The sequence below is a fragment of the Falco peregrinus genome, chromosome 8, assembly GCF_023634155.1.
Source record: "Falco peregrinus isolate bFalPer1 chromosome 8, bFalPer1.pri, whole genome shotgun sequence".
NCBI classification, from domain to species: domain Eukaryota; kingdom Metazoa; phylum Chordata; class Aves; order Falconiformes; family Falconidae; genus Falco; species Falco peregrinus.
Genome location: NC_073728.1, coordinates 6258842 through 6284859, shown reverse-complemented (window position 1 = coordinate 6284859; position 26018 = coordinate 6258842). Strand labels below are relative to the sequence as shown.

The 26018-nt window shown below is 40.2% G+C and overlaps 1 protein-coding gene across 15 annotated transcripts in view; it reads left to right on the top strand.

The window, feature by feature from the left end:
- The first annotated feature begins 1970 nt into the window (after positions 1 to 1970).
- Positions 1971 to 26018, top strand: part of PCNT (pericentrin) — a 91714-nt gene continuing 67666 nt past the window's right edge. For 11 of the 15 annotated variants that reach the window (XM_055811582.1, XM_055811580.1, XM_055811581.1 and 8 more), the window contains exons 1-14: positions 1971 to 2145; positions 7837 to 8064; positions 10053 to 10103; positions 11031 to 11210; positions 12648 to 12791; positions 14328 to 14492; positions 15800 to 18262; positions 18372 to 18464; positions 18689 to 18865; positions 19903 to 20158; positions 22044 to 22102; positions 22284 to 22458; positions 23994 to 24130; positions 24648 to 24759. In XM_055811582.1, coding sequence (XP_055667557.1) covers positions 2092 to 2145; positions 7837 to 8064; positions 10053 to 10103; positions 11031 to 11210; positions 12648 to 12791; positions 14328 to 14492; positions 15800 to 18262; positions 18372 to 18464; positions 18689 to 18865; positions 19903 to 20158; positions 22044 to 22102; positions 22284 to 22458; positions 23994 to 24130; positions 24648 to 24759 — 4294 coding nt within the window. In that variant the 5' untranslated portion in view covers positions 1971 to 2091. Of the gene's footprint in view, positions 2146 to 7836; positions 8065 to 10052; positions 10104 to 11030; positions 11211 to 12647; positions 12792 to 14327; positions 14493 to 15799; positions 18263 to 18371; positions 18465 to 18688; positions 18866 to 19902; positions 20159 to 22043; positions 22103 to 22283; positions 22459 to 23993; positions 24131 to 24647; positions 24760 to 26018 lie in introns of those variants that run through there. The other 4 variants (XM_055811592.1, XM_055811591.1, XM_055811590.1 and 1 more) reach the window with 2 other exon arrangements.

Sequence of the window (26018 nt, the reverse complement as noted above, 5' to 3'; positions counted from 1 at the left end):
CCCTTTGCAATATTTCCAAATGAGTAAATTTAATTAGATCAGCACCAGAAATCCTGATGTTTTAACAGACAGGGATAGTAGCAAATAAAATGCATGAGGTGATTATTAAAAAAAAAAAAGAGAGAGAGACAATTACCAATAAAACAAAATCCATTAAACCCAAACCCCCATGACTTATTGATTTTACATTTTCAGCTAGAGCAAGAAGTCAAAGCAGTAATTTATTTTAAACCAAATTTAATTGACATATCTGTTTTAAAAAATTGCCATTATAAATGCCATGATGTATTATCTTCTTTGTTTTAAGAAACTTTGTTCTGAGCTTACCAGTTTCCTTTTGCTTCTCGGATGGTGCCAATTACACAAGCTTTTGCACTAAAAAATCTCATAATTCAGCCTTTAGCCCTCAGCATTGACTGGGGGTACTCAGAATCCTGGTTTTGGGGTGAGAGGATGTCGGCCGTCCCACAAAACCAAATAAAAAACCCTCGAGGGCTGACAAAGCAGGAGGTGACCAGAATTAGCCTCGGGAGCCTGTCCTCGCTGTCAGATCTAGCATCCCTGCACGGTTTGCTTACTGAAACTTCAACTCTTCCTTAGAAGAGCAGAATTGGTGGTGAAGAAAAGCCAACACATACAGTCCCCCAGCAAGCTCTGCAGGTTGTTCAAAACTTAACCTTTACCTTGGCTCTGGACACAGACAGCTTTTCTAAAGTGTAGAGGAAGCCTTGCCAGCCCTGCTCGGCTCCTAGCGTCCTCAGCTTTCTCTTTGGAGCACTGAGCACTCGCACTGCTCCAGTCCTTTTGTTGTCTATGCTGAAATATTTACATAGAGATAACACAGGAGACCAGGAGATTGGTACAAAACGGTTTATTACATGAACGTGTCTGTGTTTCTTCCCACATACGTTTTGGATGGTGGTTGACATTGGCATAGGAAGCCCAGACAGAGCAGACACAGCCCACAGGAGCAGCTAGGTCCAGCTCACAACCTGGACAATACAATGTCCGAATTTGAGGCAAAAGCCTATACAGAGAAGAGCCCAGCTTAAGGACCAAAAGCACAGAAGGGTCCAGGGGTGGAAAAAGAGCTGTCAGATCACAAGGACACTCGTGTTTCCATGTTTACCTGGAAGAAAAAGCCGGTGTTCTACAAGAGGTTACCTCTGAACCGAGCTGAGGAGCAGATTTGATTAAAGCGAGTTCAGTATGATCTAATCACTTCAAGGGACAAAGGAGCCACCAGTTTTGTAGATGACTGTGAGGTGAATTATTCACACAATGAAGGAGAAAGCCCCTGATTTCTCCCTGTGCGTGCTGGGAAGGGTAACTACACAGAAGTTCATGATCAGGCTGGATGGCACAACCCCCCTGCGCCAACACCTTCATCTGTCTCCAACGGGGCGAGGGACCGCTCACGGCCGAGCCGGAGCGGCAGGCGGAAGCACACAGCTTCCACAGGGCCGACCTCGACCCGAGCACCAGCCCCGGCGCGGGCAACGGGAGCGGGGGGGCCCGGCCCGCCTCTCCTCTCGGCTCGGCTCCGACCCGCTCGGCTTTCCCGCGGCGGCCGTCCCCCTCTCCCCATTGGCTGCCTCCCGACGCTGGGCGGGGCCGTGGCTGGCGGCCTGTTTGAAACTGGCCAACCAGCGCGGCCCGGGCTGGCACGGCTGCCTCTCCCATTGGTGGCTGCTGTGGAGGGGGCAGGCAGTGGCGGCCGCGGGAGCAAGGGCAGAAAGCGCGCGGCGGCTTGCGCTGTCTATCCCAGGAGTCAGTTAGCGTGAGTGGGCGGGGCTAAGGTAACGATCGCTCTCGCCATTGGCTGGCGAATCTCCCGGGGACAGCGATTGGCACCAATTGCCGGAGATCTTCCTCCCTTGCCGGGGAAGTTGGGCCAGCCCCCGCTCTCCTACTGGCCAGCGCCAGCCGCCGCCGCCTCGCGGTTGGCGGTGGAGCTGAAGCGGGCGGGGAGAAGGCGCTGAGGCGGCCATGACCGAAAGTTGGTGGCCCCCTCAGGTGTGACATTTGGAGCGGTGAGGGGCGCGGGCCGCGCCCGGCCGCTGCCTCGGGGCCTCCGGCTTTGCCCGCCGCATGGAGGCGCAGGAGGATTCGCGGAGGCGGAAACTGGAGGCCGGCAGGGCCAAGGTGAGGGGGAAGGGGTCCCGGCTGGCGGGGGGCCGCGCCCGCCGCGGCCTGGCCCGCAGTGCCCCGGGCCTGGCGGCGGGGGTGGCTCCCGGAGCCACCTGCGGCATCGCCTCAGCCCGCCCCGAGCCTCTCCCCCGCGGCGGGGTGCCCCTCGGTGCGTGGCGGGGCTGTGTCGGGGCGAGAGGGGTTTGCCTGGGCAGCGTGGCTCTGCCAGAAATAAATGTGCCCGGCGGTGCTCCCTGGGTGCAGGTTGCCTGGAAAATTTCCCGAGTTACTACAGAGGTGTATAAACGTTATCTTCAGTGAGCAAGGAGCAGTTTAAAAGTAGTGTGTATATCTTCCCTGAGGGTCAGGGTTTGTTTTGTTTTGATTTTCTTCCCAACTTTGCCAGGGATTCCACTCAGTTATTTGTGGACATGCTATATATCCAGGTGAGAATCTGCAAGAATAGGTGTTGCACGTTTTATTACTGAAATGACTAGTCCGTTTGCCCTTCCATCTGCAGGTGGGTCATTGGGGAAGTGGGTTGGGTTGGTTGGTTTGCAGTCATGCTGTTGGCAAACACTTTGGACGCTTTAAGCAGTTACATGTCTTCAGTTAGGTGTGGTTTGGTAGGGCTATGCAGACAGCTCATATGATGCCACTGATACATAAAAGTAACATTCATTTTGTAATTATTGTCTGTAACTATGTGATTAACACTTGGTATGTATTAACCCTCTTAAATAAACTTCTGCTTTGTTTTTGTAATGATGATCAAGAAGCTGGTTGGAAATGCCTGATCACTTTTCTTTTAATTCTGCACTTCTGTTGTTTTTTGAGCTGTTACTGTCATATTTCCCTTCTGGGAATCTACTGCTGAATGAGACATGCCAGTCTTCAGCTACAGCTTTTCCCTGTTCTCACTGTCCTTGCAGGATTGAAATGGGGGAATGTAGTTAGAAGGGGATAGATGAGGATGCACAGGCTGTCAGGAGGGTTAGACAGATTGGATCTTTCCATGATGTGCTATAGCTTCTTCATGCCTGGTATCACTCGTGATTCTCCCACAGGCATAGGGGCATGACCCTTTCTGCAGGGGACCTGTCTGGAAATGTAGCTGGTGGGGTCAGAGGTGGCTTGGAGCTACGCTGTCTGCCTCAGATCTTTTCATCAGTCTTCTGTGTTTCTGTTTCAGCTCCCTCCCAGTGCTGTGCAGAAGGCAATTAAAGAGACTGTTACCCGGAGGGGAGCAGGGCTGGAGCTGTGCTGAAGCAGCTTGATGGTGCGCAGTACAGCTTGTCCCACCCAGATGCTGTTGTGGTTGCCATACTCCCCACTCAGCAGCTCCTCTTCCACTTGCTTTCACAGCCTTGTTATGTGTTGTGTGGACATTATCCCCTGTTGGAGAATGATTGTATGATTAGTTTTTGAATTAATATCGAGAGAGGAAACTTTGAGAAATAGGAGTTCTTCAGGCTGAAGTTCTTCATGGCAAGGCTTATGTTAGCATTTCTTTTGTAACCCGTCTCTAAGTGCAGGATCTGTTTATGGTTAGAAAAATGTGATAGACTTGTCTTGGATAAGTTATTAGTTCCCACCTGTTGTACAGCTGTTGTTTGCCATTTTAAAAAAAAAAAGTAGGGACTTGCATTATGTTTCAAGTTATGTGTGCGGAGCCAATGTTGCATTTATTTATTTATTTTAAATATGTGCTAAATATCTCTCATTCCACCACTTAAAAAAATTGTTAGCAGCCCTGTCAATTTTGCTATTGCATAGTAGCACGTACCTGGTACAGAGAGGAAAGAGTTTAGAAAGGCAGAGACAGATGTAGTGCTTCCTCTGCTTATTAAAATGTCACAGAGATCTGTTACGTAGCTAGGAGATTGTGGACACCAACTTTCAAAAAACACCTGAACAAATGATGGCAGCAATATCTACTGCAGCTTACTAGACACAAAGATAGTATGTTAGGGTTGGGAAGGCAAACACTTGAGCTGTACGTTCCTTAGTATGTTCATACCTGATTTCTACCATGTATGGCTGTATCCCTGTTTTTGTATCTTATATATATACACCTGAATTTGTACAGCTAACTTATGGAACAAATGTATATTGGGCTAATTAGTAGAGAAATGTTTTTCTGTTATTTTCCTTTTATTTTTTCTTGTTTTCTTTGTGCTGCCCTCCTCATGAATATGAATATAATTTTGAAAGGGATAAATGACCATGAGCAGGTACAGTGTTTCCTTCCTGGAGTACAGACCTCCAGAAGCTTAAGGTGATCCTGCCTCGGAAGTGTTTGGTGTTTGTCCAGATCAGCTTCCTGAATCATCTCACTGCATCACTGCGAGGGTGCTCATGATGGCAGGGGACAGGAGTGTAAGGCTAGTTGTGTGTTGCGGTCTTCTGCTGTAGCAACCTGCAGTCTGGTACTGCTTGAATCTGGAAGTGTGAACTGCTCTGGTTTTTTTTGCCTCATCACCCTCACTCCCACCCCCCCCACCCCCCAAATAATTATTTTTGTCTTTGGCATCCTTAGATTTTAGTTTGCTAAATAATCATTTGGGAAAGGAATACAATATGAATGTTTTCCTCTTTAAACCAGTGCTTGCATATTCTTTTTCATACAGGAATAAACCTTCCATTATTGAAATGCCCTTAAGTTATCACCAAATAGTAATAATTTCAACTGATGTATTAATTGGAAATTACCATGATGTGGCAGCTAAATACTGACTGTATCAGGTACTTGAGATTTCAATTTTAATAAGTGCAATACTGATAGTCAAGGTAGTAATTGAGAAACAACAAACCTCAAGTCTTCAGTGCTGCTGTTTTCTTCATGTTTCTTTCCACCTTCTGTTAGCCATTATGTGTGTTGGTAAGCAGTGCCTCTAGTTGCAGACCTGTATGTGCCATACCTCATGTGTGAGAAAGTTTTTGCTGTTCCTGCATTTTGCACAGTAGAAGCTTGAAAAGAAATGTGTGTTTTCCAGGAAGTTTTCCTGCTTCATCAGTTTGAGGAAGCTCTAGAAAATATTTCTGGGTTTTGTTTAAGAGCAGTTGTTGCTTATGTTTACCGTATCTAAGAGGTGGACTAAGGTTTATTTGAACAACCTGTTTCTATTTGTCGCTAATGTAGTTTTCCGCTCTGTTCCGTTTTCTGTGTGTAATCTTTTGGTACTAATTTCTGAAGCATGTAAAGCAGTAAGTCAAGGAGTAAATTATGTGTGAGGTAGGCTCGGGAGAGCTGAACAGTGCTGCCTGTGCTGTAGTTTTCCTGTCTTCTGACCCATGCTGCTGGTGCTGGGCAGCTTGCAGTGACGCAGTGGAAGGATGTCAGCGCAGCACTTAATTGGGGACAGGGATGACATGCGGACCACACGACACAAAACCTGGCAGGCTTGTTCTTCTAGTAGTGGGATGTTTCTGTGGTGCTGGCCATACCAATTCAGAGGTGCCTGGCAGTTGCTACTGTTAGCTGGCTGGTCCTGGTGAAATGGAGTTGCAGTATATGGGTACTTGCAGAAAGGCCGGGTGTTCTCCTGTTACGGAATGCTGCTTTGGATGCTGTGTTGATTGGTGCTATTGGTGTTCCTGTGGCATCCTAAATCTTGGCTAATGGTGAAGCTTTCCTGTTTGCACATGCTGCTAGAGAGCACACTGAGAATCTGATCCTTCAAAAGGGGCATGACGGGATCTCACTGGGAATGGGGAGAGTCAGTGTTATATTCTTCCTTCATATTCACACACTGTTTCATGGTGGATAACTGTCTGTGAATTTCATGATACTGTTATAATGGCACTGAAATTTATGTAGCTGGTTAAAGGCTTTGGAAACCTGATACTGCCATAAACAGAACTTTTCCCCATCCAGTGATTCCATAAATCTGGAATGTGTTTGACTCCAGACACGTTCATGGACCAGCAAGTCCAGTAGTTCCATAAAATTTTGGAGTAGTTGGATGTTTTTGCATAATGTGTATTATGGTTTCATATGTTTCGTGCATATGAGTGGGACAAAAAAAGTTGTTTTTTCTTTGAGCTGTACATTTAAAAATTTATACTCATTTAGATGTCCAGTCATGGTAAGTCTTGGCATTTTAATGTCAAATACTTGGTCTCCCTTCGTGAAATCATTAACTGCTCTCTGATGGCCACTCTCTCTGCCTTAACTTTTTTACTTTTCTGATTGTTTTACTCCTGTTTTCCCTTTTTTTCCTGCTTTAGCAGCTTCCTCTACTTTCAATTTTTCTGCAGGTTTCCTCCTGTTCCTTTCCCCCATGTTATTAGGTTAATTAGTGCAATAGCTATTTTTGACATATATTGCCATCAGTAAGTGCTAGAGTTAACACCTGATTTCAAAGAATAGTGTTTGTGTCTCACTACAGCTTTATTTACTGGTCTGTTCATTTTGCTTCTTACGAAAGGCAACAAGGCACCTGGCAATCTCTGTTTAATCTGCATTCAGTATTAATAACTATGGAAACTACAGAAGCTAATCTTAAAAATAAGCTATTTGTACATAAACATCTTAACGTCTGGCAAGAAACTGATGTCTTTCTGCAAATACACCTTTTAAACACCCTGCTTAGTGTATCAGATGTGTAGCTGTGCATCTGTTGAGTAGCTAAGCTGTCAAGTGGGAGTTGCTATAATGGCATCGATGTGAGGGGAAAGGACTGAACTAAATCAGTTTCACAAGTTGAATGAAAAGAAACAGACAAGATTTTTCTGCAAGGTGGCTGTTTTACAGGAAAACCAAACTGTCAAGTAGTGGATTTTCATATGTATTGCAGGTAGAACTTGGCAATTATGTTTACATCCTGTCATCATTCGATTATTTTATCTTGTCGCAAGGATGTATTAGCAGTGCACTTGATAACCTATGGTTGTAACCTTGGAGAAGGCTTTTTCCTTATGAGAAGGATGTCTGGATTTGTGCTGTGAGGGAGATGTATTGTGTTTAGGCAGCACTTCCAACTAACTAGAGTTGAAAAGACGATAATCCTTTTTAAGCTGTTTAAGGTGCTAAGGAAAGTTGGGTAACAAATTCTATCAGTGACATTCTTTACAAGTCCCTGGTGCTTCATAGAGCTGTGATAGTCTGATAAAGTAGAGCATCTGATTCTTCAACAGAAGAAATTAAAATGACCTGGCTTAATTAATTTCTATTTATGTACTGTAGACTGCTTTCTGGCTAGGAAGTTTTGCTGTATTCTCTTAAGGGGGTGGCAGGGAAGGAGCGTGAGGATTCACTTCCGTTAATTTTAATCTTAAAGCTTACGCTGGCAACGATCTGTTTAGATAAATTTGTAGGGGGTTGTTGGTTTTGCCGGTCTTGCGGAAAGACTGCTCAATTATTATTTTTCCTAATGATTCTAGTATATTAACAACTCATTCCTTTATTAATCTGTCTTGCTGTAATTCTGGATTGTCATTGACATACAAAGTTGCATTGAGTAAAATTTGATTCTCTTATTGAAATGAGCCTTTAGTACTGGTGTGAGATTTCTTGCTTAATTGCACAGTTATCCAGTATGTTCTGAATGTGTAGAAAGTAGGGAAGATAAAGCAGTTTTTCTGCAGATGTATATATTTTATCAAGATAGGATCTTCGTCACCCATGGGTGGGTTAATCTTGTGGTCCTGCTACCTTTTCCTCACTTACCTCTCCCTCTACCTCTTCCAATCTTTTCTGTACAGTTTGCTTACTTCAGACAACGAAAAACAAAAAGTGACATCACGCAGTCGCAGAAAAAGACGGCGAAGAGGAAGGGCTCGTCTGTCCACGCGCATGACCTTCCGAAGGAAGAGTACGCACTAGCAGCCCAAGATGTTGGTAAGGGTATAGAGGGTAAGGCTGAAGACACCAACCTGCTAGAGAGTAAGGCTGAAGACGCCAACCTGCTAGAGGCAACAACAGAGACGGAGGTAAATCTGAGTATTTCTCGTGTTTCACTTTGCTCCATCTGCAAATAACAGGTGTTCCAGATGACTGTTTTGCTTAGTTGGGTATTGGTGCTCTGACACTGTCAGCTAGCTGCCCTTGAGAAGTAAGTAAACTGATGTCTTTTCGTTTGTAATAATTAACTCTCTTACAAAGGGATACCGGATGCTAAAAAACCCCAAAACATTATATGGACTGGAGAGCTGGTATTGTCAAGGAGCTGTCTTCCGTTAGCCTGCTGAATTGAGGTCTTTCACCTTTTACTGCCATGAACTTCTCTTTGGGCGGACTTAAGGTTATGTGGCTGTGACTCTGGCAAATCCAGACTGAGAGGCGTAGTAGATGAGCAAAACTGCTGGGACCTTATAATGCACAGCATTAGTTTGGTTCTGTATCACTTTGCTGGCTCAAATATACTTTTTTTTCTGAAAAAGTATGACTTGTTCCAGCATGCTTTTAGTAGCCATTGTAAAGCCAGCATAGATGTTACGTTGTCTGACATATTTATTTAACATGTAACTCTGCTTTTGCCTGATGTCTTTCAGTGTGTTTGTACTGGTGACCCTCTAAAGGTAGTTATGTCAATAAATACAGAAACATAGCTTTTCATACAGCTTGAGGTTACTAGACATAAGCTGATAGATGTACTAGTCTACCTGAATAAAGCTGTCGCTTTCTTGCATCAGCTCACAAGCAAGATTCTTATTTTTAATTAGCTGTGGATTAAGCAGTCGCGTAACGCTTTCTTTCCTTCTGTCTTGTAATAAAAATGTGCAAAATGTAGTTTTAAGCAATTTTTTTTTTAATAGGGATCCAGCTTACTTCAGAAGTGGTTGGCTAATGCTTTTACAGCTTTCAGAAGCTACAAGGCAATTCTCTGGTGACAACAAACTGTATCTGTCTTGGTCTGAGTTTCTTTAAAAAGTATTTCTCAGTGCATTTCAGCGTGCTGTCTATGCAGAGATTTGTGAGTTTTGGGGAGGTGGTGCCTTCTGCATAAAAAGCATCTCTCCAGCTGTTGGTGTGTTTTGACAACATACAACAATAGCATCAAACTAGTGTATTTGCAAGCCTGCCATAACAGAGGACCCTGTATACATGTTTATCCTCCTTTCTGTTGTAAGGGTATCCCTAGTGTTTTCAGGATATCCTGAACGTAACATTAGCGTTGCAGAAGATTTTATGAAGCTACTTGCTATGCTGTCTGCACAAAGAAAAAAGCATACAGTATTTTGTCACTCAACCAGGGCAGTCCTTACTACATTCACATCAACTTAACTTAAAAAAGAAGCAAAAATCACTTATTGCTTCCAAACAGCTTTTGTCAAAATAGCTGGGTTTATAAGCAAATGGAATTGCTTTCTAGGTTATGTGAAGAGGGCGCCTCTAGGGAGACAGTAATTGTTGGAAACTACTTTGTGCAGATTCAAAAGTGCAGGGAGGGCTATGGGCTCCCTTTTCTAAATGGTGCTACAGTCGTCTTTGTCTTGTGAATTTAGTGAGATGTAAATGTCTTCCAAGATATCAAGCTACATTAAGTATATGCATCAGAAAATAGTACTGCTTTTGCAATTACCTGAACAATTTTAGCATGGTTGTTAAATAATCTCCTGTCAGTTAGTTTACCAATATTTACTAATATTGAGTAGCAGATTAAAGAATGCTCAACTATATTTGCAGGCCGCTAAATCAGAAGATAAAACATTGAATCTCAGTGGTGAAGCTTAGCCCTAAAGTTTTAAGTAGACATAATAATTTTAATTTTTTTTTTTGCATTTATTTCATTCATTTGACCATGGATGACCAACTGAGGTTAGCATTAAACTCTGTTTCACTCTCGCACTGGCATGTTGTCTCACAACTTGGACCTTTCTGGCTCATCTGCTTAGAGTGCTTCCAAAATAATTCTGCTTTTCCTTATGCACCTTTAAAATGCCTTGATTTAGTGTTTGTTTTATTTGATTATTACCAGGGGAGTGCTGACTTGTCCAACTGGGATGTACTGAATGATCATGCAGCTGAAGTAAGTGTGAAAGAATGTATCTTTATTAAAAGATGCTGATATATATAATGTGAAAGAAGAGTGTGGTAATTGGTTACTGAAATGATTAGTTTTTGAGCATTGTTATCAAATGTAGTAAAACTGATGTGATTTCACTATTTTACAGTCTAAACCAGGTACTTATTTGTATGTTCACATACTGACTGTGAAATTGGCTGCTAAGTTTTAGTGAAATCATGGAACTTGTCCAGAGACATTTAATGATGTTTTTAGTAGAAAAATAGGGTTGTTTGTTTCATACATTGAAACCCAAAAAGATTTAAAATAAAATACAAGATACTGTCTCCTCTGTGAGAACTGTAACAATATTGCTCCTAAGAAACCACAGGACTGATTGAAGCAGCTTCTGTCGTTGTACTTGTCTTTTTCTTTTGCTGTTAAAGGCTGTAGACACTCAGAGTATGTTGAAAACTTATTTGCAATAGCTGCTTACACTTGAATTTAATTTTAAGTCAAGAACTTTACATTATTGTTTTTCCTGTGGATGGACTGTTCTCCAATCAGCACAGATGGATGTAAAAACTTTGTTTAATTTTGGTAGTATTCCCCCAGCTTGTAAGTTGGAATGTATTTTGAATTCCAGCACATGTCAAAATAGCACTTTACCACAATTTGGTGCTGTAGAATCACAGCCTTTTCTCCCTAATTTACTTTTGTGCCTTAAAGTATCATACAAAGATATATTATTTATGATTTTTTTTATTTGAAATATTTTAAAATTAAGGACTTTATGTATAATGCTTCTATTAAATTCTAAGTCCCACTGTTGAATTACTTGTAAACTAGAATCTGCCCTGAATTTAAGCTTGAAACTGAGTTTATTTTCAGAGTTAATTGCAAACCAGAAATGTTTTGGTGAATAAATACATTTTTGTTTCTTTTATGAAGAAAGTTACAATAAATTCTGCTGCAGAATACAGTGAGCTTGATGCTAAGATGTATCAGGCGAGAATAGCTGAATTGGAGAACAAACTTCTGAAGAAACAGGAAGCAGTTGAAAGGCTCACTGCAGAGATGGATGAGCTACAGGAGCAACTTAGCCAGCACAGCGACTCTATGCAACTCCAGGTATGTTTCATAGAATTGTGTAATGGGGATAAAGCTGCTTTATTTTAATTTTAAAAATATTTCGGAGGGAAAACTCAAAATAACTGTTGTTTTTTCTTGAAAAGTACTTCACCTTTCTAACATGTGCTGCGAAAAGTGGTACTAAGGGTTTCCATTCACCAGTGTTTAGGACTTCATATTGCTTGAATCGAGTGAGAGTAAAATTAAATTTGAAATGCTTCTATATTTAGAGAGTTTTTATGAAATGCAGTCTTCTGCTGAGAAATGGTTGAATGCTTGCTGCTACTTTTATTGATAAATTTTCTTACTATATTGAGAGTGGGCCTTTATAGAGAGAACCTGCAAGAACCACTAAGGTAAGTATAGTTAATCATACATTGAGGTAGGGGCTCAATGTAAAACCATGGGACTTATATTTTTATAATACTGATACCTATATAAAGGTCATGCTGAAAAAATGCTGCAACTCCCCCCTCACCCTGCCCCGGCCCTGAAGTATTTTTCATGTTATTGTAAAGGAAGTACTTCTTGGAATGTCAGTGTTCCTGTGGATATGTGTGAAAACCATTACATGGACGCAGCTAGGCTCCTTTTCAAATGTTCACATGGGATGGCAGGCACCACCCGCCAACTCCCTGATGACTTACCCTCCCCTTGATGACTTTCCCTGCCCCCCGAGATTATTCACACTTTTTGAATATTTGTAAATACTTATGCTTTTTGGTTTTGGAGTGGTGGTTGTTTTTTTGTTTTGTATGGGAAAATGATTAAGAAGGATAGGTTAAACATTATTAAATTGACACGTACCTTTCCCTCTCTCAAAATATTAAAAAAAGATATTTTGAATTCCCTTTCTCTAGCATTTCTATGTAAACGTAAATTATCAGGTGCTTCTAAAGAATAGTTAGTTCCCTCTTTGCATGTTGTTCTTCTCTGTCTAGGACTGCAGAAACAAAGACATTTCCTGTTGGTGAGAAACACATGGAAAAGATCAGTGTGATTAACATAAAATAGGATTGATGTGTCCCATCTCATTAGCTTTCTCTCACATGGCTGAAAAGAAGAGCTGACAGATAGGAAACAATTTAGGGAGTACTAAATATTCATTATATGCTGTAGAAAACTTGATTGCTTTTACATCAATAAGAGCTACAAAATTTATAAGTAAAAATATTTATTTCATTACTAGTATCCTATCGTTTGTTTTAAAAGTCACTTTTGCTTAGGTTTGTCATCTCCGAGATCAGTGTAAGATTCCTTTTTCATCATGCCTGCCATCGTGTTTGAACGCAAATACTTCTGGTCTTTTGGTGCATGTTTCTTACAGTTTCTAGCTACACTCAAGTTTTAACAGCTTTGCTCGAAGAAAACTTACAGGGTTCCTAATATGTTAAGCATATTTTGATTTTGAAAGTGCACTTCTTGTGATCCATGTAGGAAACAACTGTTCAAGAACAGAATGAAGTCATCAGGAAACTAACAAGCTGCCTTCAACAGGCGAAGAAAGATCGGGATGTCCTAGAGGAAGAGGCTTCACGTGTAGCTGGTCAGATCCATGATTTACAACTTCAGTTACATCAGGTGTGCCTCTCCTCCAATTTTTGTTTCCTTACAAAGACAGTAAGAACAGATTTGGAATAGGAACATAAAAACATACTGACCTTATCACATAGCTCTCCCTAGCCCGGTTTGCAGTGTAGCAGTTAAAATTGTTTCAGGGCAAGGCAGAGTGTTCTGCAGTTGCTAGGGAGAAGTTCCGGAAATACCCTTTCATTTTCCACTTGCTCGTGTAGTATTTGGGATCTCATTACACTTCTTTGTCCGTCGGTTTAGCCCTTGCTAGGGAATTTTGTCCAATATTGCTGGTGGTTTGGGATCTGTGCACAGCAGTTGCTGTAATGACAGTTTTCCTTGTCTTTGCCAAAAAATGTCTGAGTATATGCTTGGGCAACTGTAACAGCTCAGCTGTCATACAGACTATGCTGAAGTAACGTGACTTGGCTCAAGGAAGGAATTTAAAATAACATGAAGACAGTTGATTCAGCCCTTATGACACATAGGAACCTGCTTCAGTGCAGTAGGTTGATCATGAATCTGATCGCTGGCTAATGAGATACATTTCAGTCTTTCATCTACTGTAAATTTTTTGTTAAAAAAATACTTTATTCTTTTTTGGTGATGCTCAGTGTTCTAGTGGCTATTCTCCCAGAACACCTATATATTTGTTGTCTCGGGAGGCTTGTAGTGTATACCAAAGAGTAATACTTACGTTTACTTACCGTTTCAGGTTTCCAAGGTAAGAATTGCACTAGGAGGGATTACATGTCTTAAATGTCTGGATAGGAGGGGGCTTTAAAAAACTAAAAATAAAAGCTGGGATAAAGGCCAGGGATTATCTTGAAGGAGTTGCTCATGATGTGGGAAATAAATCCTGTGCTAAATGAAATTTTGGGAAAGAACAAAAAATACTGCTTTCTATGTACAACTCTTATTGCTATTCAAAAAAAATGTGGTAATAGTGAAAATTACTCTACAGATAAGCCATCGAAAGACAACAGTAAAGCCTCTAAATAGCACTTTGGGCTCATTCTGAATGAGGCTAGTAATATGATCCAAGTTGTTTGTGGAAGCGTGTCAACTCCAGTAACTTGTGAAAGTAATGATACTGTCTTAAATATCTTCTTTGTTTTAGCAAAGCCTTTAGGAAAAGGTTTAAAAAATGAATAGAACACATTTTACTTTACCCCTGTAGGGGTAAATGTTTTCATTTGGAGGGAGGTAGAGAGAAAAATCCTTTAGTACCCAACTGTAAATACTTTGCAGAGAAGACTGGGTTTGTTCATTGTCCTCTTACCGGTATATCTAGTCCATTGGAAGCCTTGCTTCATTTTGGAGGTTTTGTAGAGATGAATTACCTAATATTGATATCTTTACGGTAAGAATCTAAAACATGGCAAGTATTGTCTGACTTTTTAGGGAGATTCTTACTGAGAATGAAAGACATAGGGTAAATCTGTAATAAATTAATACAGTATATTTTATGCATACAGTGACACTTGTGTGTGAGTTATTCTGATACAAACTTACTTCTGACTGTGAGCACCGTTATGTGTTCAGGTTAATGAGATGCTGAGGAGTAAAAGCCCTGGGAAAAATGAAGTGTTACAAGCCCAGCAGCAGGTGGCCGTGTTACAGAACCATCTCAGAGAGCAAAATGCACATTTGGAGGTGCTGCGTCAGAAGGCACGTGACCTGGAAGTACAGCTTGAATCTTCTGAAAAGGTAAAAACTGTTTAAAGTGCCTTTATAATTATGAGTTGTAGGTAGGTAGGCCTTTGTTATGATTGTTCAAGCCAAGGTTCTTCTTAGAGGAAGAACCTGTAATGAACATTTAATTTGTCCATGAGGTAACATTGATGCTTCAGGACTGCAACTACACTATAGTATGGAATTGAAAATCTGTTCTTCTGAAGGTAATGATGTTAAGATAAAGCAAAATAGCTGTTCACAATTTTAAGATTGTCAATTTAAGGAAATTGTGAAATTAAAGAAATAAGAATTCAGTTCTGGCTCTTAAAAACTTGCTTGTTTATTGAAAATACTCCATTGTTTTCTGTTGCAGAAGGGTTGGTCTTTAACTCTGTTATTAAGCTGTTGTATAACATTAAGAAGTTTCCATCAGAAGCAGGTCCATCTGGTGTTTGTTGAACTGAGGCATGTGAGAACATAACTGACAGAGGCTTGTAGTGGGGTGAACGTTGCAGGGTACACTGCATAAGCATATAACAATACACTTGTGTGTGAACTTGAAACATCTAGGTGACAATATTAACTGTATCTATAATCATGTTAGTTTCGGGTACAAAACAAAGTCAAAAGCTTGTGTGCAAATACTTTGATGTAATAATTCCAGAAACAGGCACTGTGAATAAAGAAACTCAGTTAAAGTTAAAACCATGTAACAATGCTTTTCTTTTTTCCAATATGTATTTCAGATTTGGTGATAAACTCTGACCTGCTGTAGAGGCATGGTCATGAAAAAAGTCTTTAGAAACGGATTTATAGGGATTGTGATTACTAAAATACAGTAAAGGAACAGCTTAAAAGGTCTGATTTCCTTTAAGCACATAACCAGCAATGCTATAGGTGGAAGCCTTAAACTTTTAAGTGAGTCACACGAGTCAAAATTTGACATGGCTGTTTTATTGGCCTGCTCGTGCCTGTGGGAGGTGTTTTCTCTGTGCAAACAGATGTGAGATGGGGAGGTGTCTGTAGCTCTTGATATCATTTTATTTTATTTTAAATACCTGAAATTTGAGACTGCCACTATTTTCTTTCTGAAGTCAGTGGCGTACCACTTGTTATTGCTTAGGCAATTTTGATGCTTGTTTCTATGTTTGAAGGGTTTTTCAGTAGTACTTCATACTCTCAAGGATGTGCTTAAAAATCCTCTTCCCTAGGCTAAGGATACACCCTGCACTTAACAGTAAATATTATTTTTAAAGATAAATTAAAAGCATGAGGCTTAAGGAAATTAAAGCATGTCATATTTCAATGGCATATTTCATATGTGATGTTTTATTTTTAAGAATACTAAAGATAAGGAAAATCTGCTTGCCCAAATGAGAGAGGATATGAAAGATACGATGCAACAGCTATACAAAAGTGTAGAAGAAAAAGAACAACATATTAAAACCCTTCAGGATCTACTGACATCGGGAAGATTGAGCTTGTCTATACTACAACATACCCTTTCTCTCCGGGACTCAGAAATAACAGAATTAAAAAATGAAATAGCTTTATCCAGAATGAAAGAACAGCAACGTATTGAAGAACTGAAAATCAGTCATGAAAAGGATATTTGCCAGCAGTTAGAGAACTTGAGGGCTGAGCTGGAGACGTGCCACAAAAGAGAGATTGCAGAAGCCAAGCACGTGTATGAAGAAAATTGTTTCTTAAAATATAAGAATGAACTTGAACAGTTAAAAAAAGAACTTTGGGCTCTGAATTCTGAAGAACACGTTCAGACTTTAAATGGCATAATAATTAATTTAAATAATAGTCTTTGTGAGTCTGAAATGAATAATGAAAATCTGAGAAAGAAGCTTGAAAACCAGCAGGAAGAGTTCCAGAAAGAAAAATATGAAATTGAGACTAAATACAAGGATTTAATTGATGGCCTTAAGATTCAACTTTCTGACGCAGAAGAGCAGGTGAAGGAAGCCCAGCGATATAAACAAGAAAAGCAGTCCTTGAATGAAGAGATTCAGAAACTGCATTCTTTCATCCAAGAATTAAATGAAAAGCGACTTTATGATGCTGCAAAAAGTATAGATGTGAGGCAAAAGCATGATGAAGAGATTGTCTCCAATGAGAAGCTAATGACATTGAGGGAAAACCAGATATTACCAGAGGTGTCGCAGCTGCACAGAGCAGAGCTTGAGGAGACATGGAATAAATTGCACCAGTTGAAAGGTGAAGATGAGCTAGTTCACGAGGAACTAGAGTTCCAGCATGACTTGGGAGTAGACTCCTTAAGGGATCAATTAGAAGAAATAAAGAATTCAAAGATCATGGAGAATAGCGAAAGTAGTGAAAGAGAACACTTGTCAGAACTAGGGCTTTTCAGTGGTGATGAAGGCATATTGGCTAAATACCTCATCTCCACGGAGAGACCAGATGAGTCGTATGCGTCCAGCGCTTCTGAAGGGTATGCCATTGAAGAAGGTAGATGCAGTAGGTATGAGTTAGACAGTAGTGTGCTTCTAGAACCCGGCAGAGGTTTTATACCTCCTCCGTTAGCCTTTGGCCTCAATGAGGGAACTCATCCTAGTGGTTTGGCTCAAGAGACTTTTGAAGAGGCTGAGGTGGGAGAAGAGGCCTTTGTTTCATTTTTGTCAGATAGCTCCCTGCCGCAAAACAAAATAAGTGACCACAGTGACATAAAGGATGAAGAGACAACTTCTTTAGTAAAGAGATGTGTGAAGCTAACTGAGCAGCTCCATGAGAAGGAGTCAGCCTTGAAGAAATCTTACCAGGAGACACAAGAAGCTGTTGGAAAATGGGAAAAAGTAATGGCTGAGCTCTCACATATGCGTGTGGAACTGGGTGAGGAGCGTGAAGCACGGATCTGTTGTGAAAAAGAACTCCTTCAAAAAACAGAGAAGGAGAAAGAACTTGAAAACAAAATAACATCTCTACTAAAGCAGCAGGGTGAGGATAGAGGCCAGCCTGCCGGTGCTGTAGAGCCTTTGACACAAATGTCAAAATCCTCTGCCTGGCAAGAAATGGTAAAAGATCTCCAGGAGGAAAGAGAAGCGTTGATGGTGCAGCTACGAACTCAGGAGCAATTAGTGAAAGACGTTCAAGAGCAGAAGACAGCTTCTGATTCTGTAACTAGTGAAGTTCAGTCTCTTTTTGGGCGGCAGTTAGCTGCTTTGCAAAGTCAAAGGGATCAAATGCAAAGCCAGCTTGATGCTCAGAAGGCTAAAAACCAGACAATAGCAGAGCTGCTTGGTCAGAAAACCGTATCTGAAGAGACATTGCTAAAAGAACAGGAGTTGCTCAAAGCTGAAATCAATAATAAAGAACAAAATTTAGCACTTTTATTGAAAGAAAAAACAGCCTTAGAAGAAAGATTATCTGGCGTGGAGGAGGATCTAATAAAGGCAGAAAAAGCACTAGCAGAGAATGCTAGCATCATTGAGGATCTTGAGAGAAACATACATGAACTTAATGCTGAAGTGAAAAACCTCAAAGAATTACAGGAGTGTGAAAGACTGAGATATGAGGAAAGGTTAAACTTCAGCAACTTAGAAATTAATAAACTTAATGCTGAAATGAAAGCAAAAAGTACTGAATACAGTGAGAAAAAAAGCCAGTTGACTGAAGAAATTGCCCATTTGAAGAAGGCTCATTTGGAGCTTGAGGCTCGCTTGCAGGAGTCCTTTCAGTCTGCACAAGCTGCGCAAGAGGCACAGTCCGAGATAGTGAAACGTTACAAAGACGAAATTGATAAAATGGAGGCTCAACACCTTGCAGAATTAACTAAAGTGAGTTTTAAACACAACAAAGAGGTAGGGAACCCTCATAATGGCAGGAGTCTTGGGATTTCAGAATGCTTAAGGTAGTCATTGTATGTGTTTGTATGCCTGTTTTCAGATAGAAGAGCTAAATGCTGAAATAAAAGATAAAGTGGAAAACCAGCAGAAGTTGGAAGAAGAAAGAAAGGAACAGCTTGCTTTCATAAAAAAGGTAAATGCTATGATTGGGTTTATTTCAGAAATACAAACTAACTTTGTGGTGTTTGTCATTCAAGCAGTATAAATTTTTTAGAGATGCAAAAATCTATTAATTGTTTTTTTCCATGGGGTCTTTGATTTGGGGTCGGGGGAGGGGGGAATTCAGGCTCAACAATTAATTAGGGAGCTAACTAACAGTATTTTGAAGACAGCGCTTTATCTGAATATTCTCTGCAGGTACATGAACGAGAGCATGATCGTGAAATCTCTGAACTAATTACTAAACATGAAGAGGAAATGGAGAAGCTCCGTGCTGAACTAAATAAAGAACAGCAGCACCTGTTGGATGAACTTTGCCAGCAAATGGCAGCCACACACAAAGCAGAGATTGAGCAAGTGCAGCTCCAATTACAGGTGAAATAAAGTAAAGCTACTTGCTGTAGTGGTTAGATGGCTGTTGCAAAAAGAAGGCTCCTTGATTTTTGTGCATACTATGTGTGCTTTTATGTAGTGCTGCAATTGAAGAATTAGGAGTGTTCTCTTTGTGGGTGGTAATAGATATTTTCTACAGGAGTTCTCTAGGTTCCTCACTGTAATTATATTTTAATGTTAATTCTGAAGAGAACTGGGTGCTTAAAGTTGATGGGTTTAAAAAAACCAACCAAACAAAAACCAAACCCAAAACACTTTGTAATTTTTCATGTCTTGGTAAATTTAATAAGTAAATTTATAAAGAATACTAAACCACCCCTACCACTTTTTAATTATCCCGCTAATGTAATTAGGAATGCTTTCTTGCTAAACTGAAGAATGTATACCTGACTTTTTCCTCTAAATATTTACTGTTTTTTTGAACACTTCCGCGAAATGCAAAGTGGAAATGGACAGAATATGTCTAGCGTTAGGTCTAATTATAAGATGTTTGTGTACTGTATAGTTTATTTAAGAATTGAAAAGTTCAGTTGGTCTATTTCAGCTGCCATTTGTAACTGTTGAATATTCCTCACTCTTTTATTAAAAAAGCATTGTGAATTTTATTTCTACTTTCCCAATACCACTTCAGAATTTTGCTTTTTAACAAAATATAATGCATAGCAAATATGAGGAATGCTTTTAATAGATGGTGAAGGGTTGGGGTGAGCTTGTGTTCTGTTCTGATGACATTGTGAGAAAGTGGACAGATACGAGTTATTTTGTAGGACATGAAGTTAAGAGGCAGGTAAGGAAAACTTTTTACTTGGCACTGAAAATGTTAGGTAAATCTCATTGTAACAAAAGTCAGCTTATTTTCAGGGTTCTGTCCCTGACATGAAGGAACACTGCAAGTACAGAAGGGCAAAACTTAGATGTGTTTTTAGTTTCCATTCCTTTCAACTGCTAACTGGTCATTGAAAAAAATGAACACATTTCATTAAAGGGGAGAGAAAAAATCTTTTTCTTCTGAATTACAGACACTGCACAGCCTTGAACTGGAAGCTTTACGCCTAAGCTTAAATAATATGCATACCTCTCAGCTTGAACTTACACAGTCTAACTTGAGAAAAGAAAAGGAAACTGCCCTTGTGGAACTACGGGAGATGCTCAATGATAAGCGTGCTCAAGAGGTAGCAATTCTGCAAAGCCGCCATCAGGTGGAGTGGGAAAAGATTAAAGAACAGTGTCTGAAGGAAAAAGAAGACATTAAGTCAAAGTATCAGCAAGAACTAGGTATTAAAATTTGCGAATAATGGACCAGAAATTGAAACCCCATTAGTATGTTTCTTCTTCCACAGGTTCCAGTCTTGGTGTAGAGCTGGGCTTTTGAGTGGCAGCTGGTGTTGCCTTGAACAGGGACAGCAGCTAGACTGGCATGTGCAAGAGTGCATTCTTTCTATGCAAAAAGGAACATCTAGACCCAGGTTTAATTTTTATTTGACTGTATGGGTGTTTTGCTGTGGCATCTGTAAAATAGCTCTGTACTGAACTAGAAAATGCTTTCAGGAGGCATTAGACAGAGCTCTCATAAAGAATTTAATTGGTGCAAAGGGTAGAGCTCTTACCTCTTTTGGTTCTTAAGGTTTTTTATTGCCTTAAGTCAGCACTAACCGCAGTTGTGTTTCTGAGAAGATAAGGAAATGGTTCCTGGCTTACCCTCTCGGTGGTTTCAAAAGGAGTATAAAGGAATTGGAACTGAAAGGTGCAGTGAGAACCTGCAGCTTGGTGTCCTTTGAGATGTGTTTGATACAAGGTTATATTCTGACGTCAGCAAGGGGAAAGCTGCACTTGACAGAACTGAAGGTCTGCTGGTGGTGCTCTTGGCATTGTTTGGGATACTGGGATATCTGGGATCTCTTCCCAGATCAGGACACCATTTCTGACCTATATGGCAGCGCTTGAGGAATTTCTGGAGAAAGGTGAGGCCTGCAGCAAGTCACTGAAGGAGTGTAGTAACCGTTCCTTTAGTTTTCCTTCCCTGAGAGGAAGAGAATATTTTAAGGCTGTGTCTTTTTGACACAAGAATAGAAAACAGTTTGTTACCACTAGTGAACTGATAGCATCATGGGATTTGGGAGCAAGAGGTCTAGATGCAGTTCTTTTAAGATCAATGCTGTTTACATGCGTTTTGGCAGTGTAACTTAGTATGCATGTGACCACTTAGGAATGCTTGAATGTAGAGGCTGAGAAGAAGAATCTGGAATCATGTGATGCCGGAGATGTGGTGGGAGTGGTGGATACTCCCTGGGTGGCTAGAGGAATGGCATTTCTCTTCAGGGAGGTGATGACTGGGCATGACCCAACTCACTTGAGTGCTGGGACGCTGGCTTGTAACTTCGATGATATTTCTTCCTTCACTGGACCATTAGCTGGAAAGCTGGCACCATCTTAGTCTCCGAGTTCTCATTTCCCACTGAAAGACTGGGAATAAGGTTGCAAGCTATGGCAACAGTACTTGGAAGCTGTGAGGAAGACTTTTACAGGGCTCTTGTAGGCCAAGAGAAGTGCTGAACAAGAAGCTGGGATGAATATGGGAAGGAAAAAGCCATTGGTGTCAGTGATAACTGGGCAGATAATACCATCTGTCTTGCAGTCTGTTTCCTAGGCTTTCTTAGAAGAAGTTTGAAGAGAGTTTCCTACTTGCTGCTGGTGCCTGCTACTCCTTTGCTGTGTCTCTGGAGGCAGAGATGATTCAAGTAGTTAATAGTGATGTACAGTGAAATGCTAGTATCTAAAATGGTATTGGTGGGCGTTTGAATTTATATCTTTAGGATTAAAGATGTGGTTCTTTTCTTCCCCACCCCCCTTTTTTTTTCCTTCCCAGTGTTGTGTTCTCTGTAGATTTAAACAGACTTTCCCTTGCTAATTAAGCTGAACTTAACCTTCAGGGTTGTCTTTTCAGTTGTAACTGCTGGATGTTTAGTTTCTAAAATGAAAGTGAATTGCTGGGGTATAAGATAACAGAAGGTTTAGATAGAACCGAGTACCTTACACTGCTGCATGCCTACTATTTAAGCTCTAAGTTTGATGCTGAAAATGGTAATCTCATCCATATTTCTACTTATCATTTAATTATAACATTTTATGTAAATTTATTAATAAGTATTTTATTTCACAGTTGATCAGAGAAAGAAAATAGAGTTGGAAATGGAAGAGACACATATCCAGGCATTAGAGGTACAAATTCTGTTCTTCATACAAGAAAAAGTAAAACTCCTTTCAGTAAACTAAAGCTGGTAGAAGTCCTGTGTTTACTACTCTTTTGTTGTGGAGGGCAAATAAGTGGAAGAGGGAAAAAAAAAAAAGTACTGATTTATTAAATGTGTTTTCTTTAATAATGCATGTCTTGCTTTCTTAGGCTCTCAGAAGAGATTTGGAATTGGAGTCTGATACGTGTTTAAAAAAGATGTGTGAAGAGCTGTCTGAAAAACATCAAACTGAAATGGTGGAACTGCAGAAAACTTTGGAAATGGAATTAGAAAAGGTCAAAGCAGAGCTGGGGCTTCTTTCCCTTGAGAACGAACAGTCTAAAAGTAAGTGCCATGGTCTGGGAAGCAGTTGTCTTTACTGAACAATGGCAAAGCTAACTAAATGTTTTCAGAACCTGTGTAAAAAGCGAATATAGATACATCCATGTACTTCTACGTAAAAACTTGGTTGATGGCATGAGACTGTCTAGAAAACAGGACATAAATGAAAAATTGTTTAAAGCCTACTTAGCTGTGTTGCGTTATGACTTCCATAGAGTTGGATTATATTTTCCTTCAGGTGTATTAAAGGGAGGTGCTGTTTTGCTTCCAGCTGAAAACTAGCTTTGGCAGTTACTGAATTAATCAAAATTCCAATTAATATTGATTGGAAGCAGCATCTAACAAACAAATTGGGTTTGGACTGTGGATAGTTAAAGCTTAATGGAACAGTAGCTTTTTTTAAGTACTGTTCTGGAAGTGATGTCTTTGAGACTACTGTAATTAGAGCTTTCATTAACTTGAAAAATGAAATTTGGGTGAGTACCTAGCCAGGTACATCTGTGTGTCTTTTGCTGAGGTGCTATGGGAGGTAGAGCTATGAAAAGTTTGTGTAGATCTCAGAAATCTGACACATTTCTCGAGACAGTGGTTGGCTGGCACAACAGAGACTGATTTGCTGTCAGTGGTGGCATGGAAAGGAGCCACGAGATGTGGTGTGCCGTGAAGTGAGGAGAGATGGCTGGTTGGGTTGCCTAGCCTCTGAGGCGCTATGCAGGTGAGACACTTGGGAAGTAACACTCTCAAATAAATAGACATGCAGTGTTAAGGGTATTGGATGATGCTGGCTGGCAGGCAGCAAGACCAGATGTGAGAAGTGAGGAGTAGCCTTTGCGACCTGTCAAGGGCCGGATGCTTTCACAGTATTTGGCTCTCCTTTGGCTGCTGCAAGGACGTGTTTGTAGCAATGGCTGCTTCTTCCCAGCCTGTACTGACTTGACTGGATTTCCTTCAACCTGTATCATTAAAATCTGTTCTGTGAAGATAACGTGGTTCTCTTGCAGCTCACTGTGGCTGAAATGCAGTCACTTGATTGCAGATTCTTTCTGGGCAGGCCAAGATTTGTTGACCAAATGAGGTAGTAGCAAGTTTGTAGGGTTCAGAGAGTGCTCAGTGCCGAGGCAGAGTGTAGTCGGCAGGAGTTTTCCTAGTCCTTCCTTCATCTTTTCTACTACCTGCTGCTCAGTGTGGTTGTAGGAGAAATCCTGTGCTTGTAGGACGTGAAGAAATGCTTGATTCCCCGTTCCAAGTACGTGTGCTTCTAGTTCAGGATGGTTGTTCGTGTACGCAGAGAGTAGATGCTCATCCCTCCAGCACTGCTGTTGGTTATCTCTTGGCTAACAGCGCGGGGTGCAGGAACTAGGAAGCGCTGTGTGGGAATGTTTGACTTTCTACTGCTTTACTATTCAAGTGTTTTTGTGATTCCCTGTAAATTAGCATTCTTGTCTAGAGACATGAATTTCTGTTTTATTTGCACAAAAGTTGTACAGGTTATTCAGTAACCAGGATGATGGAGTAACAAACCTAATTTTTAATTTTAGTAAAATGTGTAGAATTGGAGAAGCAACACCAGGTAGCCATTACAAAATTACAAGAACAGCTGCAGACTGAACATAATCAACACCTAGAAGATGTGAAGATGAAAAGCCAAGAAAAAGAACAGAATCTTCAGAGGGAGGTAAATAAGGCTTCTTTACTCATTTAGAGTGGCTGGTTACTCTCTCCATAAGAAAAATTAGACCATATACATCTCATTTGGGTGACTTGTTTGTATTTAGGGGTTTTATTGAAAAACTGAAATGCATCTCATGAAGCAGATAAATACTCTGGGATTTTCTACAGTGGTTCAAAGTCTTTTGAATGCAGTTGCCATTGTGCTACTTGGTGTCATTTCTTCCTCTGTATTTATATGCTTAATTTTCTGATTCTTGTGTTTGATTTGTATCTAGCTAATACTTTATTTTTGCCAGTAATGATAAATAATGGCATCAGGAACAAATTCCTCTCTGCGGAGTGAGTCTAACAGTTAAGTGCTACTCAGTATCTCTGGTAGCCTGGGTTAGGAGCTGAGAGTCTGGTTGTCACTAAGTGTTTCCACCTATCTCTGATAGAACTGTCTGCCTATAAAATAAGCAATTAGAACAAACTTTTTAAAACAAGTTAAATTATTTTGTTTTTTGATATGTCTTTTGAAGCTGGAGAAACTTCAGGTCATGCATGAAGAACTCAAGACTCAGTCGCAAGAAGAAATCAGGCAGCTTTGGTCTCAGCTCGACAGTACCAGAGCAAATCGGCAAGAGCTAAGTGGTAGGTTCAAAACTGATGCATTTTATTTTTTGCATCTTTTTTTTTTAATATAGAAGTATGCCTTATTGACATGAAATACTTTTAATTGTGTGCCAGAAACACACAGGTAGATCACAGAAGTGTCAGTGGGTTGCACCCTCACGATCTGTTGGTGAAGTGAGAGGTTAGCCGTTGTCAGATGACTAGTTAGTTCTGCAATATCCAAACCCATGGTATGGCAGTGGGAAAGAGCTCACTCCTGTTGGTTTCCTTTCCCTTCCCTCTCCATTCCTACTATAAAAATCTTTAGTGAAAACCATATGTTTTTCATTGCAATGTCAATTTAGCTATAATGTGGTTAAAAAAAGGAGAAAATACTGGCCAATGCAATAACATACCCCTATTTATATTCAGTATGGAAGTGGGTATGAATTCGATTGAGATCACTTAATTGTAGGTAGACAATAAAACTCACTACTTGATTTATGACTTCAGCTGGTTTATTGTGGCTATTTTCTTTTATTTGGAGATAATGAAGAGATCTTAAGAAGAGTCTACTTAAAAAAAAAAGGCAGAAATATTTTAAAACTGTGACTAGGTTATATCTTGAGGTGGAAATGGATTTTTTTTGCCCTTTTACTTTTGAGGTGAGTTAAAACAAATAAATTTAAAAAAAAGAGCTTTTTCATTGACACCCAACATGGAGATTCATCATCTTCTGAAAGACTTTTAAGTCTTAAATATAGAAAAGCCCTGGATTAAAGATACCTCTAATTTAAAAATAAAATAAAAATATTCAGCTGATGCTTCTGAAATCAGAATGAATGATAATGAGCTTTTCCTATAAGACTAAAAGTAACCTCCTTTTTCCATAATGAGGCTTCTGTTTAAAAAATAAACAATCTAAACCTAAAAGCAAAAAATAAAAGGAAAACCTTGTGCACACCAATTAAACATGAACAGTTTTGGGCTTTCTGTTGTTGTTGTTTTTTTTTTAAATTAGTTTTATATGTATCTGCATTAAACACATGAAAAAAAATTTAAAGCCTGGGAGAAAATAATGACTGGATGAAATCTGACATGTATGCTTTACATGTCTTTGGATTTCTGTTTCAAGATCTGGGTATATTAAACAAAACAGCTTTACAGTGTAGGGATTGGAGATGACACAGATTTTTGGTTGAAATGAAGTATAGCATGTCTTGTGTGTGTGCAAACGGACATATATTAACATGAATGGAAAAAAATTTGGAAAAGCAAAAAAACAGACTGTCGTTTAC